This window comes from Astyanax mexicanus, chromosome 4, assembly GCF_023375975.1.
Source record: "Astyanax mexicanus isolate ESR-SI-001 chromosome 4, AstMex3_surface, whole genome shotgun sequence".
NCBI classification, from domain to species: Eukaryota; Metazoa; Chordata; class Actinopteri; order Characiformes; family Acestrorhamphidae; genus Astyanax; species Astyanax mexicanus.
This window is the reverse complement of record NC_064411.1, coordinates 57,136,893-57,154,141: the sequence shown is the minus strand read 5'-3', so window position 1 is coordinate 57,154,141 and position 17,249 is coordinate 57,136,893. Positions and strand designations below refer to the sequence as shown.

At 37.3% G+C, this 17,249-nt stretch overlaps 1 protein-coding gene across 1 annotated transcript; it reads right to left on the bottom strand.

The window, feature by feature from the left end:
• Nucleotides 1-1,442: 1,442 nt before the first annotated feature.
• On the bottom strand, nucleotides 1,443-16,920 carry elovl1a (ELOVL fatty acid elongase 1a). Its single transcript, XM_007257819.3, has 8 exons — nucleotides 16,545-16,920; nucleotides 12,604-12,694; nucleotides 11,408-11,598; nucleotides 9,326-9,406; nucleotides 8,586-8,642; nucleotides 7,291-7,396; nucleotides 3,615-3,754; nucleotides 1,443-2,702 (listed from the first exon to the last, which is right to left on the bottom strand). Exons 2-8 carry the CDS (start codon nucleotides 12,659-12,661, stop codon nucleotides 2,397-2,399), a joined length of 939 nt encoding a protein of 312 aa, XP_007257881.1. The 5' UTR covers nucleotides 12,662-12,694; nucleotides 16,545-16,920; the 3' UTR covers nucleotides 1,443-2,396.
• Between the last annotated feature and the right edge of the window lie 329 nt (nucleotides 16,921-17,249).

Sequence of the window (17,249 nt, the reverse complement as noted above, 5' to 3'; positions counted from 1 at the left end):
CTGACTGCATTGTTCCGAGTGTAAAGTTTGGCAGAGGGGGGATCATTATGATTAAGGTATTGGGTTGTTTTTTAAGCTTCATCAGACCAAGAGATTTAGGACAATTGCATGCTCAATTGCAAAGTCTAATTTAACGCTAATTTAAAGACCTTTCTAAGACCTCAATAAATATTTTAATAATTTAAGGCCCAAAAAATGTAGTCATAACTTATTAAGTAGAAAATATTTTTTTGTATGGAAAATTTAAACTTAAAGTTTCCCATTTATCACTTATCTATTTTCATTTTCTTTTTTACTTTTGTTCTTTTGTGATGGATAACATGTTAGCATGTTAGCTAGCTCTCTGCTAACCCTAGTTTTCTCCTCAGTATTGTAGCTAACTCACCGCTAACATTAGTATGTTAGCTAGCTAGTATGTTAGTTAGCACGTTAACCGCTAACCTTAGTTCTCTCCCTGGTAACTCACCGCTTATGTTAGTAAGTGCTTTTCCACTGGTATTAAATCCCCCATCTAAAAATGTAATATCTACAGCAAATTTATCATCAAGATTTTAATTTAAGACATTTTAAGACTTTTTAAGGACTTGACTTGTCTAAAAAAACAGGCCTTAAATTCAGGGTTCTTGCTCCATTTGTAAAGTCAAATTTATTGCTTTTTCTAAAGACTTCAATAAATATACTTTAAGACCCAAAAATGTAGTCATAACTTAAGTAGAAAATAATTTATTGTATTGAAAATTAAAATTTAAATGTCTCATTTGTTATCAATTTTCTTTTTCAGTTTTTCTCCATTGTGATGAAAAACATGTTAGCATGTTAGCTTGCACACTGCTAATCTAAGCTAGCTTTCCGCTAACCGTTTTGTCCCCAGTAATGTAGCTAACTCACCGCTAACATTAGTATGTTAGCTAGCTAGTATGTTAGTTAGCATGTTAACTGCTACCTTAGTTCTCTCCCTGTTAACATTAGCTAGCTCTACGCCAACCTTGCTTCTCTCCCCAGTAACGTTAGCTAGGTCAATGCTAATGTTAGCTGGCTCGCTGCTAACCTTACTTCTCTTCACAGTAACGTTAGCTAGCTCGTTGCTAATGTTAGCTAGCTCTCCGCTAACCTTAGTTCTCTCCCTGGTAACTCACCGCTAATTTTTTAATTAAATGCACCTTCTGAAACTTTAATACCTACAGCAAATGTACAGTGAATTTAAGACAATTTAAGACCTTAATTAATCAAGATTTTAATATAAGATATTTTAAGACTTTTTAAGGACCTGCGGGAACCCTGGAATTTTGGAAGAATGGTCTAAAATTCCCATAAACACACTCCTAAACTTTGTGTAAAGCCTTGGCAGCTTAATTATACAAAGAATTGAATATGTTCTACCAAAAAAACTTTCTTTTTTTTTTTTTACAGAACGTTAACAAACAAGAACGAGATGCGCAAGGTATTTTTGATGGATTTCATTTTCAAGTAGCATTCATTCATTCATTCATTTAAAGATTGTGAAAACACTTACAAAAATAGTCACATAATAATAATTAGTGGCAATCAATGCAACAGCTATGGAACAGCGATGTCAGTCTTCACACAAACTATGTGCATTATTATTATTATTATTATTATTGTTATTATTGTTATTATTATTATTATTATTATTATTATTATTATTATTATAACACAACGTTCAGCCAATGTTAAAAAGCCTCACGTTCTTATGTTTATATTTATATTTATATTTAATGTAATATTTAGTTTGTTCAACATATAAAACAAATTAAGTTACACATAGAAATATAATAATAATAAAAAAGAAAAAAAAATTACATTACATTAAATCCCACCTAACTTTGAACATGTATCTATTTACAGTCATACTAGTATTAACTCCATTGGAAATAGAAATATACACTTCATTTTTTTTGTTGTTTTCAAGCATTCAGGAGAATCATATACACTGTAAATATAAACAGAACGGGGGGAACTGAATGAGCTCTAATCACAGACAGGCTCCTCCTACAGGCCATGTGCTCCAGAGCTGCATCCACGAATCCGATTTAGATGGAATCTTCTTAAAATTGTGCATGGTCGTGCATCGTAATGCATCACCGTGCATCGTAATGCATCATCGTGCATCGTAATGCATCGCCGTGCATCGTAATGCATCGCCGTGCATCGTAATGCATCGCCGTGCATCGTCGCGCTCCCCCATCCGACTCTCAAAAACATCAATAAATACAAAAAAAAGAACCGACGACCGCCTTCTGAAGCGTGCCGTATCATCTCCCGTGCAATCACACACACATCCAAGACATAGGATTTCTATACAGTACATTTAGAATATAGCTAAAGCCATCGTTTCTGAGTCCTGTGGTGCTCTTAGCAGGAGGTTCTGGCTCGTCTCAGACCTCCTTCACCTTCCCGTTGGCGAAGCCGTTGCTGTGGTGGGCGGTGCCGTTCTCCAAGTGCTTGCCGTTGGCCACCGGAACCGCCTCGCCGTTGGTGCAGCCGTTCTGCTTGGGTTTCTCCTCGTTGGAGGCCGGGAGCCTCTTGCCGTTGCTGTAGGCCTGGATCCAGAAGTTGGAGAAGAGCACGAAGAAGAACATGCCGTACATCCAGATCAGGTGGATGAAGAGGGGAACCTGGTAGTCGCACTTCTCCATGAAGTAATACTGGGAGATGTGGACGGACACCACGATGAACTGGGTCTGTGGAGGAACGTACAAAACAAACTAATTAATAAATAAATAGATAAATAAATAAACATTTAAGTGTGTAAACAGGGAATTTACTGCTTTAACAGCTTCTTTAGTAGCAACGTGTGACACGTGTTTTACTGGGGTTTGGATCCAACATCAAGTCGTTTTTTGTGATTGAGATTCTAGTTTCTAGATTCTATATATTCCCATATTTTTAGAAGCTAGTTCAAGTTTAAGAGATGGAAATTCAATATTTTAAAAACATGCCCTTAATATTTTATAGATTATTTCTGAATAATTTGAGAAGATATTCTAGATAGATATTAGCTAGATTAAAAAAATAATAATAAAAATCAATCCAAACATTTTAATAATGCATTTTTCAAGGTATTTTCAAGGTAATAAACGTGTTTAAGAGTGACAGCCATTCTAGGGGCGGGGCCACAAGGACAATGGTGCCAGCTAAAATCTGATTGGCCAACTGAAGTGCCCCTGTCCTCTTACTCACTTTCTGTTCATACAGAAAATTGAATGCAAAATTGAAGTTCATTTTGTGCCAAATGTTTTACACAAATATATTAAGTTCTCAATCGAAATTGCAGATTATTTACATACAAAAGCAAATGAGAGATTTCAGAAGCAAAATACACACAAAACAAAGATGAGCAAAATCCCAAACTGGAAAAAAAAGTATATTTGAAAATATATATATATTTGGTATATTTTTTCTGTTTTGAATTTGTATCATACATTTTTTTCCTTATAAATTATAAACATTTTGGTTGCTGATTTCTTTTTTGTGTAAAAAATCTAGTTCCACCAATAAATAATTAATAGGTATTTTAGAGGAATATATATTTAATTAAAGAGGACATTTTTTTGTTGTTTTTTTGCATGAAACAAATCTAATCTCATACTAACCAGCTGAATTGCAGTCATGTATTTCTTCCACCACAGAAACTTCTGGAAGCGTGGGCCGGCTGCAGACAGGCCGTAGTAAGTGTACATAATGACGTGAACCATGGCGTTCACCATCGCGTGGAAGGATCCCATTCCACCAGCTAGAGATTAAAAAAAAATACACAACAATAACACTTTATTATACATCTTTATAGAAACAAAATCAGTATTTAAACACAATAAATAAAATACACTATTCAAATCAGTGTGCTAGTGGGAAAGCTCCCTATCGATATGGAGATCTGCGCAGGCGCAGCAGCCAAAACAAACCCTTGAAAAACACATTTTTGGTGCTGAGTTGATCCAAAGGTTAACACTGATGTTAAATATGTTGTCAAAATGATAATTAGACCTTCAGTTAAGAGTATTTTTACTCTCATTAGATACAAGGATGGTCTTGAACGAGTGGATATAACTGCTAATGATGCTACTGAGTGAGCTAGCCTGGCTATAAACATCACTCATTAGCTACATTAGCCTCGTAGCTCAAGTTTACAGCTAAAAAAGCAAGCTTTAGACATTACAAATGATTAAAAATACATTAAATACATAAATAGTACCATTTTATAGATAATAACAGTTCAAGTTCAAGTCATACAGTGATAAATTACAAAAAAAAAATCTCTGAAACGAGACGTGATTAAAGCATGTCCTTAGCACAATGCTAACGCGGGTGAGTTAGCCCAAATATAAACAAAAATGCTATTTATGAGGAGACCAACTTCAAAAACACTCAACATGGCATCCGTTTACTGCAAATGTGGAAATCTGTGCAGGCGCAGTAGCCAAAACAAGAATATAGCGACAATTAGCAACATGCTAACTGGTGAGGTAGCCTGTCAAGATGCATCCAATTTCTGAGGTAAATGGAAAACAGATTTAGTCTATCTAGAAACTAATCAATACCCAATACAATATTATTCTGTTCTAGATAACAGTGAATCATACAGGCTTAGATTCCAAAGTAAGCAGTTAGCACAAGGGCCATTAGCTGTGTGTGGCAATTTAGGCCCATCGTTAGCACAATGCTAACGCGTGAGGTAACCTGGATATAAGCAGAAATGCTATTAATGAGAACTCCAACCACAAAACACTCAACATGGTGTTTGTTCACAAAAAAAGTGGAGATCTACACAGGCTCAGTAGCCAGAAAAATAATTTATCGACAATTAGCAACATGCTAACTGGACGTAACCTGTCTAGATACATCTAATTTCTGAGGTAAATGGAACGCAGCATTAGACTATCTAGAAACACAGGGTCAGAAAACAAAGTGAACAGTTAGCACCATGCTATTGGCTGTGTAATGATGATTTAGGCCTGTCGTTAGCACAATGCTAACTGGTGAGTTAGCTCGGACATTAGCAGAAATGCTATTAATGAGGAGACCAACCTTAAAAACGCTCAACATGGCGCCTGTTTACTGAAAAAGTGGAGATCTGCGCAGCCGCAGTAGCCAAAACAAGCGAAAAATCAAGTTTTTGGTGCATTATTGATCCAAAACACTACAAACTGTACATGAGATATTTATAAGATTTTTTCAGTGATGTGAAATACAGTATGTTGCTGAAATGCTAATTAGACTGTCCACCAACCAAAGTGTCGAGTTAGCAACGTGCTAACTTTTTATCACTCGTTAGCTCCATTACATTAGCCTTGTAGCTCCAGTGTACAACTGAGGTAACGAGCTTTAAACACTGAAAATGACTGAAAAATAAAATAAAGGATTTTTACCCAACAAAAATAAGGTTTTTAGCTTATAAATTACTTTATTTCAATAAAACATTCAACCACTGTTTTTAATTTCTTATTTAAGGCTCTCTTTAACGTCCTCCAAACACACAAACACTAAAACACAGGATGTAGAGGTAAATGAAGACTGACGCGAGTACATTACCCTGCGCCGCCACGCTAATCAGTGTTTAACGCAGTTTATCAAGCTTTAATCTGGATGGACGGTTTTAATGCGGTGAGAATGGCTGTGGTGAAGCCTCTCGGTTCTCAGCTTTAATCACCACTGAATACAAGAATTATCACACAGCGCTACACTGCTAACAGACTGCTAATCACTCCAACAATCACACAACACTGACCAATACAGCATCTCTACTGTACCTATAATACAACAAATACACTCGCTCTCCTGTACTCAGTATTTTCTTTACAAGCTGCTGATAAAAATAGCATTTACATATTTTTAAAACATTGGAACACCTTAAATTCAGTGTATTTTCATTATTTTTAAATGTTCTGCATTGTAGATTAATACTAAACTTCACCCAAACTATGATGAAAAACATACTGAATTATATTTTAAACACAGAAAAGGTGTTAAACTAACCAGAATATGTTCTACATATTATACATTCTTCAAAAGATAGCACCCTTTGCTCTCAGTTTTCTCTCAGTTTTACACATCTCTGTTGGATTTTTACCACAGCAACTGTCTACCAACACCGTAGCAACCACCTAGCAACACCACAGCAACCACCTAACTATACTGAATTACGTTGCTTGTCCTTTTTGGACTGATACATGGTATGGTTTTCGTAAAACAGATGTTTTAAGTAGTTTTTAGGACTACTTTTGGGGCAGTCACCTAGCAACACCACAGCAACCGTCAACAACCACCGTAGCAACCACCTAGCAACACCACAGCAACCACCTAACTATACTGAATTACGTTGCTTGTCCTTTTTGGACTGATACATGGTATGGTTTTCGTAAAACAGATGTTTTAAGTAGTTTTTAGGACTACTTTTGGGGCAGTCACCTAGCAACACCACAGCAACCGTCAACAACCACCGTAGCAACCACCTAGCAACACCACAGCAACCACCTAACTATACTGAATTACGTTGCTTGTCCTTTTTGGACTGATACATGGTATGGTTTTCGTAAAACAGATGTTTTAAGTAGTTTTTAGGACTACTTTTGGGGCAGTCACCTAGCAACACCACAGCAACCGTCTACAACCACCGTAGCAACCACCTAGCAACACCACAGCAACCACCTAACTATACTGAATTATGTTGCTTGTCCTTTTTGGACTGATACATGGTATGGTTTTCATAAAACAGATGTTTTAAGTAGTTTTTAGAGCCACTTTTGGGGCAACCAGCCAAGCAACACCACAGCAACCGTCTACAGACACCACAGGAACCACATAGTGACACCACAGCAACCACCTAACTATACTGAATTACTTTGCTTGTGCTTTTTGGAGCGATATATGGTATGGTTTTTGTAAAATGTACGTTTTTAATCATTTTTTTGGCCACTTTTGCGGCAACTACCTAGCAAAACCACAGCAGCAAACTAGCAACACCATAGTTACCACCCGATTATATCTGTCCGGTATCATTTATTTGACTTTAATCCTGGATATATGGAAATATTTCGAGTGCATTATTAGTATCATGACATTCTGTGGTTGCTGTGCTATTCCAAGTGTTGCCATGGGGTTTCTAGGTGGTTGCTGTGCTACTCCAGGTGTTGCTATGGGGAAAATTTGGTAACGTGAATGATCTGTGCCAAAAACAACTAAATAAAAGCATTGAATGAGAAGAAGGTGTGTCCAAAGTGTTGATAAATATATATAATAAATACATATTCTGAGTAATGGATTATTACTCACCAGGAGTGAGAGTGATGCCCCACCACCAGGACCAGGGCATGAAGGAGTGGTGGAAGATGTGCAGGAACGTCACCTGGCTGTGCTTCTTCCTCAAAATGAAAAACACCTGCAGGGAATATTAGCATTTAGCATACAATAAAGATACAACTCATACATGCTAATATAATACACTTATTTATTATTCAACTCGCCTGCAGCTACACTCACTGACTGGCCAGTTTAATGGAAAAAGCCTTATATACAGCTCTAGAAAACAAGTTTATAGATGACTTCAGTTTCTGAATCAGTTTCTCTGATTTTGCTTTTTATAGGTTTATGTTTGAGTAAAATGAATCAATGCAGAACTTTTAGACCTTAAATAATGCAAAAGTTCATATTCATTAAGTTTAAAGTGTTCAGAAATCAATATTTGGTGGAATAACCCTGTTTTTTTAATCACAGTTTTTTTCATGCATCTTGGCATCATGTTCTCCTCCACCAGTCTTACACACTGCTTTTGAATAGCTGCTTTACTCCTGGTGCAAAAATTCAAGCAGAATCACTGTTTTTTAAAGAAAGTTCTGCAGATTATCAAGGATAAGCCATAAAAACCTTATAACTACAGTATATACGGAAATAATTATTTGATCCCTTGCTGATTTTTTACGTTTTCCCGCTGACATAAGCCATAAATGGACAGGATTAGTTTCTCAGGAGGCTCTGGGTTAATTCTTTAAATCTCTTTTATGGGGGTTTTTATCCTCTGTGATTTTATTCCCGTCCAGAACGATCATGTACGTGTTTTTATCAGACGTCCTCTGAGAAAATTACAGGCTGAATTATCTACTGTTTTTCTCTGAACTCCGTGCTCCTCCAGTAATTTTAGTCCCGTCCGGACGCTCATCTCTGAGTTTCGTCTCCTCACCTTTAATAAAATAGATTTTTGTCCACTGCCGCGCACCGTAATTACACTTTGGGTGCACCACAGTTTCCACGGAGATCCACGTTAAAAACACAACAGCGAGTGGAACTCAAGGTCATGTGTCAGAGAAAGCCAAAAATGCGTTCATTTAAAAACTTTAGACAGGCCTAATGCGTTACCAATTGGTTTTCTTGGTGACTGTGGTTCCAGCTACCTTGAGATCATTAACAAGTTCCCACTCTATAGTTTTAGGCTGATCTCTCACCTTCCTCATGATCAAGGATCCCCACAAGATACCTCAAATATTATATTAGAGTTTGACTTTTATTTTGGCCAGGCAGTGCATTATATCTATATATATATATATATAAAAGAGAGGGGAATGTTTTCTTACAGTGTCCAGAAGTTCGATATATTTTGAGAAGTAGAACATGTAGGCCGCTCGAACCATCTGCAGAAACATAACACACACATCAGTCAGTATAATATAGATCATATATAGATCCTGCTTAACATTAATATATAGGACATACAACTGGTTAATACTAGGTTTGGGTAATAAGACTAAATAATGATATATGATTGCTCACCAAAATTTGCTCATCAAATTTTTTTATAATTTTACAATGTTTCTACGATACAAATGTTCTAAATTGAAATGCACACAGATCAATCCATTGATTGAGCTTCTTTAATATATTTACATTCTTCTGTATGTAAAATACATGCATTTTTAATAAGCATATATGCAGCAGAAACAATAGGGAAACGCCTAGTGCAAAATCCCAAATTATATTATCAACATTAACATTAGATTATTTTAACATTATAGTCATTATAGCTTTTAGTAAAATGATTTTTTCCCCTTTTTACATTACTTTCACTTTTATACTTTTAAGTAGTTTTTAAACAAGTACTTTTACACTTTTAAGCTTGAGTTCGTCATACTTTTAAACCCTAGTATCTACAACACACTACCACCTACATAGTAATAAATGGAGATTCTTTTTTCAAACCTTTTTCTAGATAAGCTGTAAGTGTTTGATCTTTGTTTATATGGTATAAAAGTGATTTTATTAGAAGTATTAGTTTTTAAAAACAGTTAAAGCTAATGATGATGAAGATGCTGCTTACTCTGAGGGCCTGTGGGCTGTTGGATGGGTCGCACAGGTCACATCTCCACGTATACGTCGTTCCCCAACCCGACATCAGAAACTAAAAGCCATAGAAAAACGAGAGGAAAACGGGGGGAAGAGAGTAGAAGATAGAGTTTATTTCAGTGTAACTACGTCACACCATCACTTCACTTCAGTCTTCTGTAGATCTGAGGATGGAGGTGCCAGACTGAAGCTGGTATTAGTACACCACCTTTCTTACACTGAGGCGTTACAGTTAGTTTGAGTCGTTTTTGAGTCACTACTAACATCTACTAACATTAGTGAAAGAGGAGCTCAGTGAACTCCTGCACTGTGGTGCCGTCATAGGATGCAGCACCTGTGCAACAAACAAGTCCAGGCGTGAAATTTACTCACTACTCACTACTAAAAATATTCCACAGCCAACTGTCAGTGATATTATATTATAACACAGTAGAAGAGGCTGGTGACGACAGTAGTCCATCATCAACGTAAAATAACCTCCAAACTTCATGTAGCTTCAAAGTCCATCTAAGCCTCATGCTTCTCTCTAGAAATCCAATCTGATCAACAGGCCCAATTTTGGTGATTACCAGAAGAAAAAGCACTTGTCTGACTGTGTAAATTTGTAAAAGTGTAAAGTTTGGTAGAGGGGTATGGCGTCACATCAATGTCAAAAGTCGAGGACGCAAAAATAACAGAATGTTAAAACACCCTGGTTAATTTTTTTCACCTAAGTGTGTAAATTAACTTCTCGTGAGCACAAATGTGAAACTAGCGAGCAAAAAAAGGGGAATCGTGTGCGTGCTAAGGAAAATGTGAATTACCTGCAGCAGCTCGAGTTTTGAAGGGGTTGGTTTTGACAGTTTGGGGCGGGGCCGGGGTCACCTCCCACAGCGAACGCTATTGGCTGATATCTTCAGGGTTTGTGATGGACCGCCTACCTCCACAAGCCGGAGGAGGGCGGGGACGGAAGGACGGCAGGAGGGTTAGCTAACTGGCTATGCTACAATCCAATCCGCTCTCCGGTGCGACCAGCTCTGCCTGCCCGGGTTTAGTGCCCAAAGCGACCCGCCCTGTCGCTCGAAGCGAGAGACGGTTGCTACAGGCGAGAGCCGGGGCAGACAGAGCAGGTCGCTTTGGGCACTTAACCCGGGCAGACAGAGTGGGTCACGCTGGAGAGCGGGCTGTTTGGATTGTAGCATAGCCAGCTAGCTAACTCTCCTGCCGTCCTTCTTTCCCCGGTCGTCACGAACCCTGGAGATATCAGCCAATAGCGTTTGCTGAGGGAGGTGACCCTGGCCCCACCCCTTAACTGTCAAAACCACCCCTTTCAAAACTCGAGCTCAAAAAACTCAGTGGAGCACAAACTGCTGCTGCAGGTAATTCACAGCTCGGGAGGAAAAAAGCACCCGAGAGGAGAAAAATAAAGCTCGAGAGCAACACTTTCTTCAGCGTGCACACCATTCACTTTTTTTTTTGCTCGCTAGTTTCACATTTGTGCTTACGAGAAGTTAATTTACACACTTAAAATGTTAAAACACACTGGTTAATTTTTTTCTACCTGTTACTTTTGACATTGATGTGAAGCAATAGAGGGGGGATAATTATGATTATGGTGAAGGATTTGTTTTTTAGGAGTTGGGCTCCGCCCCTTAATTCTTAATCAGACCAAGAGATTTTAGACAATTTCACGCTCCAGACATTATGGAAACAGTTTAGGCCCCTTCCGAGTTTGGTGTACAAGAACTTGACTGGCCTGTAAAGAGTCCTGACCTCAACCTGATTAAAGACCTTTTGGACGAATCAGATTTGAGAGCTTCACTTCATCTGACTTCACAAATCTGCTTCCAATTGAATTTCCCATAAACACACTCCTAAACCTTGTGGAAAGCCTTCCTAAAAAGTTCAAGCTATAAAAGAAGTGTAAAACCACATCTTATTGAACCCTATGGAGAATGAATGAAATATAACTCAAGTCTAGAACATCCAAGAGATCAGTGCAGCATTCTTTAGCTTCTATGAGACATGGCAAAAGTCATGGGACCCAATATTAGTAATTTTTTATGACTCCACTCACCTCGTAAACGATGTAAGCGTTGAAGAGCACCATGCAGAAGTTATAAACCACCATAACTGTGCTGAGGTTGTAGGGTTTGCGGTTGGCCATAAACCTCGGCCCGGCGTACAGAACCCAGAACACGTAGCCCAGCAGAATCAGAGTCATCTGAACCGGACTCTGCATTAACGGGTAATCCCTCACGCGAGGATCTGGCAACACACAGACAGATTGGACACTTTATTAGAAACACCTACTGTATCTTCTGCTTCAAATCACTTTGGCCAGTTTATTAGAAACACCTCTTTAATTCCCTGTTATCTTGTGGTTTCTCACTGGCCACTTTATTAGAAACACCAAATTTAAGCTTTTTCATTGACTGCAATATTATAACCTCCTAAGTCCAACATTTTGTGTTTCCAATCTATTGACACTATTAAGAACACTTGACTTAAGCTTCCTCATTGGCCACTTTATTAGAAACATCTGCTGTATCTTCTGCTTTTTCTCAATGTGGCCAATTTACTGGAAACACCTACTGCATCTTCTGCTCCCACTCCCTGTGGCCACTTTAAGAAAAAGCAAAAGATTGTACGTGTTTCTAATAAAGTGGCCACTTTATTGGAAACGCCTTCTATCTTCTGCTTACACTCCCTGTGGCCACTTTATTAGAAACACTCACCATCTTTTGCTTCCACTCATTGTGGCCACTTTATTAGAAACACCTGACCTCTTCTTCCACTCCCTGTGGCCGCTTTATTGTAAACACTTACTGCATCTTCTGCTTCCACTTACTGTGGCCAGTTTATTAGAAACACCTACTAGATCATCTGCTTCTGCTCCCTATGGCCAGTTTATTAGAAACACCTCTTTCACTCACTGTGGCCACTTTATTGGAAACACCTACTATATCTTCTGCTTCCGCTTACCGTGGCCACTTTATTAGAAACGCCTACTATTGTCTGCTTCCTCTCAATGTGGCCACTTTATTGGAAACACCTCTTTAACACACTGTGGCCACTTTATCAGAAACACCAAATATAACCTTTCTCATTGGCTACTATATTAAAACCTCTTATATCCTACATTATGGGTTTCCAATCTATCGACACTTTATTAGGAACACTTAAGTTAAGCTTCCTAAGTTTCCACTTTATTAAGAAGCCCCCCTGGTACCCAGTCTGGGAGGTATTAGCAGCAGAGCGCATTACTCTTACCTGTTCTTTTGAGGAGAAAGTCGTATAACTTCATGATGTTTGTGAGAACCTCCCCCATCCTGACTTCTTTCAGCTCAGACCACCGATAAAACTGGAACAGAACAAACGGAGAAATAAAGTGTTAAACTGGGAGAGTTTTGATCAGGCAGCGATTAGAGCTACTTACCTGCTGTATGATGGGAGTTTATTGTTATCAGGGGCAGCAGTGTGTCAGTAAACAAAGGCAGGCAGGCTTATCCAAACAGGAAGCACCTGGGCCAGGTGCGGGGGATCATATGGTAATACGGCTTAGCATCATCCACTGACATTACCTGATGACCAACACAATATTCTACCAGAGTACTGAGACAATTCTGGATATAAAATCATTTTTAAAAATCACGTATCATTAAATTGGTGGAGGAATACGAATGGAATACACAGGGTGTTATGTGGCAAAAAGTAGTCCCTAAAGAAAACTGTATATGGATTAATGATGATGGGAAAATAACTTTTATAGACTCAGTAGACAGGTGGAGGATCACTGGAGGGTTTGAACAGTAGATAAACAAACCCCCACTCTGAACTACAAAACTATATAAACCAAGTTAGTTTTAAACCCCCACTTTATAAGAGGGAATTCATCTCAAACCCCCACTCTGAACGAGTTCATCCTAAACCCCCACTTTGAATGATGGAGTTTATTTCAAATCTCCACTTTAAATTAACACGTTAATCTTAAACCCCCACTCTGAACAAGTCCTTTTCTCAAACACCCACTCTAAACAGGATCACCACAAAACCCCCACTCTTCGCGAGGGAGTTAATCTTAAACCCCCACCAAGAATAAACAAGTCCATCTCTCCAACCCCCACTCTGCACAAATGAGTTCATCTTAAACCCCCACTCTGCACAAAAAAGTTAATCTTAAACCCCCACTCTGCACAAAAAAGTTAATCTTAAACCCCCACTCTGAATGAATAAATTAGTCTTACTAAACTTACTAAACTAAATCCATTTCAGGCCACAAATTCCTCACTTTTAAATAGTAATAAACTGTATCATACTTTTTGAGAAGTTCAGATAAAATTTGAAGATGAAAAGAAAAAAAAATCAAGAAAAAAAATGTCAATAAAATGTTACTAGTTTAAAAAGTTTAATCAGTTTGATAAAAAGTGACGAGTACTTAAAATATATATACATACTTAAACAATTTACCCACTATAATTATAAAATAGGTCAAATATAGACCCATACAGTATATACACTCTTATATAAATAAAATCTCTGTTCCAGAACACAGTGTACTGTATGAACGGTGAGAGCGATGCAGGTTCTGAGTGATCAGTCACAGTGATTCCAGGGCGTGAAGATGTACGTGAAAAAAACGTGCTAAACAGGACGTCCTACCGCTGACATCACCACATATCACTCGCACTACATCACCATCATCACATCTGGGTCAAAGGTGAGCCCACAGGAACTCGCATCAAACAGCCGGGAGATAACCGTGACGTTCAGCTTAAAGCACGTCCGATCTGAAGATCTGCTGAAGATACGCTGGTGGAGCTCCGGCGGAAGGCGTTTACAAAACAGGTAAACCACCAGACGCTTCTAGAAACTAAAAATCAGACTAAAATCAGCTTCTACAGGAAAACCCCACAGTGGAGGTTCTCAAACTAGTGCCTAGTATTGTGTAAACCACTCTTATTGTGCCAAACAAGGCCTGTGGAAAAGGTACGTCCTGGAACATCATGATGAAACTGGCCCTCATCAGGATGACCCCGGGAAAGGAACACCAGGAGTCACCTCTCTAGTTTGGAGGTTCTCAAACTAGGGGTCTTGTATTGTGTAAACCACTCTTATTGTGCCAAAACAGGCATTTCGAAGGTGTCCTTCCTGTGAAATTACGATGAAACTGGCCCTCATCAGGACCACCCCAGCAAAGAAAGACCAAGAGTCATAGAATCAAGAATCGCCCATTGCCCACCCCCAATAAATGTATGCATTTTGTATTCTAGACATAAAATACATTAAAAACATATTTTCCATATTTTTCCTCAAAATGTATTTCAAACAAATGCAGTGCTTTAAGGAAATCTTTTTCTATATAAATATATATATATAATATATATATATATATATATATATATATATATATATATATATATATATATATATATATATATATATATATATATATATATATATATAAATTTCCATATATATATTTTAGGAATATTTTTACCTACTTTTATTTATTTTATGTATGGGTATGCCTAATATATCACATTAATTTTGGTTTTAAAAAATTGTCTTATACTTATACTTGTACCCCATACAGAAAAGAAATAAATGTAAAAACACAAAAAATGTAAAACACATTTGAAAATGTTAAAAATTTATTTTACATATTAATAATTACATATCCATACTAATACAAATTTTATAAAAAAAAAATGAATAAAGATGTTGATCTACTGAAATTTGTATTTAACCAAAAAATATATATTTGAACTTCCTCACACATTTGGCCATATATTTATTTTCAGTATGGATATGCCTAAGAAAATTCTGAAAAGGGTCAAAAATGTATTATTCCTTGTAATGCAATTCATGTATATATTTCAAGTCTATTTTGAATATAAGTCCACACTCCTTTATTATCACATATATTTGGCTATTATTCTGTCTCAGTTTGGGGCCTCACCTACCCAGCGTGAACCTGAACCATGCAGATCCAGTCAGACAGGTGAGGTAAAGAGCTGCATATCTGCTCACACAGTCACAGGAAGGACAGGTTCTGAAGATAAAACCACTAAAGATATGAGCTCAGATAAAACTTACTAAAAACACACATACATACTGACAGATCCATACGAAAAAATTAAAATATACACTAAATATGTTTAGAAATATATTGAGAAATATATGAAAATGGCCAGAGAATGTATATATCTTAATGTACTGCAATTAAATGTAACCTAAAAGCAAACCATATATTAAAATCTTTCAAATATAATATATACATATGCCCATATATATTTATTTTCTAAATGGCTAGCCAGAGTTTTAGAGTTTACAACTTAGAGTTGTTACAGCCTAACTTTATACTATAACTTCAAATATACATTCAGCCAACTCATATGTAAATGTATGTATATATTTATAATACATTCACAAATGCATGAAAATGGCCAAAATGCATTTTTGCTTAAATGTCCTAAAGTTAATTTAAATACATGCCCATACATTTTTATTCCATGCGAGAAATATATATGTTATATATAATTATATACTTATATTTATAATTACATGTATAGTACTTTTTCTGAAAATAGTTCAATTGTTTGGCATAGGTTTAAATTATCAATATATTTCATATACTTTTTTTTCTATGTGGAATAGTAAGAAATATATTTAACACATATATATATATATATAAATAGATTTACAATGTAGCTATCTTCCTTTAACATACTTTAACTGTTTGATATATAGTTTTTTTTTTATTTAACAATACATTGGACATGCCCATACATTTATTCATGTTATGGGATAAATAACAAATATATGTTCAAATACATGTGAAATATATGTTAAATACATTAAAAATGTGTGAAAATAGCTATAAAACCTATTTTCCTTCAAAGTACTTCAATTGTTTGATACATTTTGTCCCATTTAACAATATTTTACATCTATCTCAAATATAAACAAATATATGCCTATATGTTTTTCCCATATATTTATCTTCTAAATTCAGATTCAGAGTTGTTCAGTTTAAAGCAAATTTGTTTTTTAGTTAAAACATTTTTTAAATGTTTTACACTTATGAGTAACAGCTAAACTCTATAAATATACTATAAATATAAACACAAGCCAAGAACCTCAGAGAACCATTCATTCATTCATTCCTTCATCTGATAAAGAGATAAGACAGTAAAACCTCAGCTCCTCACCTGCTGCTCTGCTCCTCAGGCTCTGTCTGGATTCCTTAACAGTGTATATCTCTCCAGCCTGGAAAATCTTCTTCAAAAATCCAAAAAGTACTTAAACATACTCAAAAAATACTCCAAACCCAGAGTCTGGAGGCCCTGTGGAGGCAGGCAGTGCTGGTCCTGGGCCTGCTGCTGAGTAAATCCCTCAGTAAAGCAGCTCAGAGTTTCAGGAGCTCTTCAGTCAGAGGTGGTTTAGGAGGTCTCAGGTGGTCTCAGGAGGTCTCAGGTGGTCTCAGGTGGTTGAGCAGGTCTTCTACACTCAGCAACAGTATCTCTGAGCTTCTGCCTCCAATTTAACCAGCCCTCAGCCTGAGACTGAACTCACTCTGCACACAGACTCCACCCACACACCAGTTTCTGGACCACACCCTACTTTTAGCCGGCTGGCCACGCCCACGCAAGGCCGGCAGCCAATAGGGAGCGTGTGTGTGGGTGTGGCCGGCCGGCTGAGCATGGCTGTGTTTGTGAGTGTTTGTGAGTGCTGTTGTGAATGTAAGTCAGTGGGGGGGTGAGGACCATAAAGACGGGTATTGTTCGGATGCAGCGGTCAGTCGGGGTGAGGGTGCGGGCGGGCACTGGACTGGCACACTAAAACACACACTGCTAACACCAACACATATATTATACATATATATATCAACATATATACATATATATATATATACA

Excerpts from the sequence above, each read along its gene's own strand:
- elovl1a (XM_007257819.3), bottom strand. The coding sequence starts at position 12,661 with ATGGGGGAGGTTCTCACAAACATCATGAAGTTATACGACTTTCTCCTC. Across the intron at positions 3,755-7,290 it reads GGGCATCACTCTCACTCCTG|CTGGTGGAATGGGATCCTTC; the intron begins GTGAGTAATAAT and ends TTTAATCTCTAG. Across the intron at positions 2,703-3,614 it reads ACATGACTGCAATTCAGCTG|ACCCAGTTCATCGTGGTGTC; the intron begins GTTAGTATGAGA and ends GTTCCTCCACAG.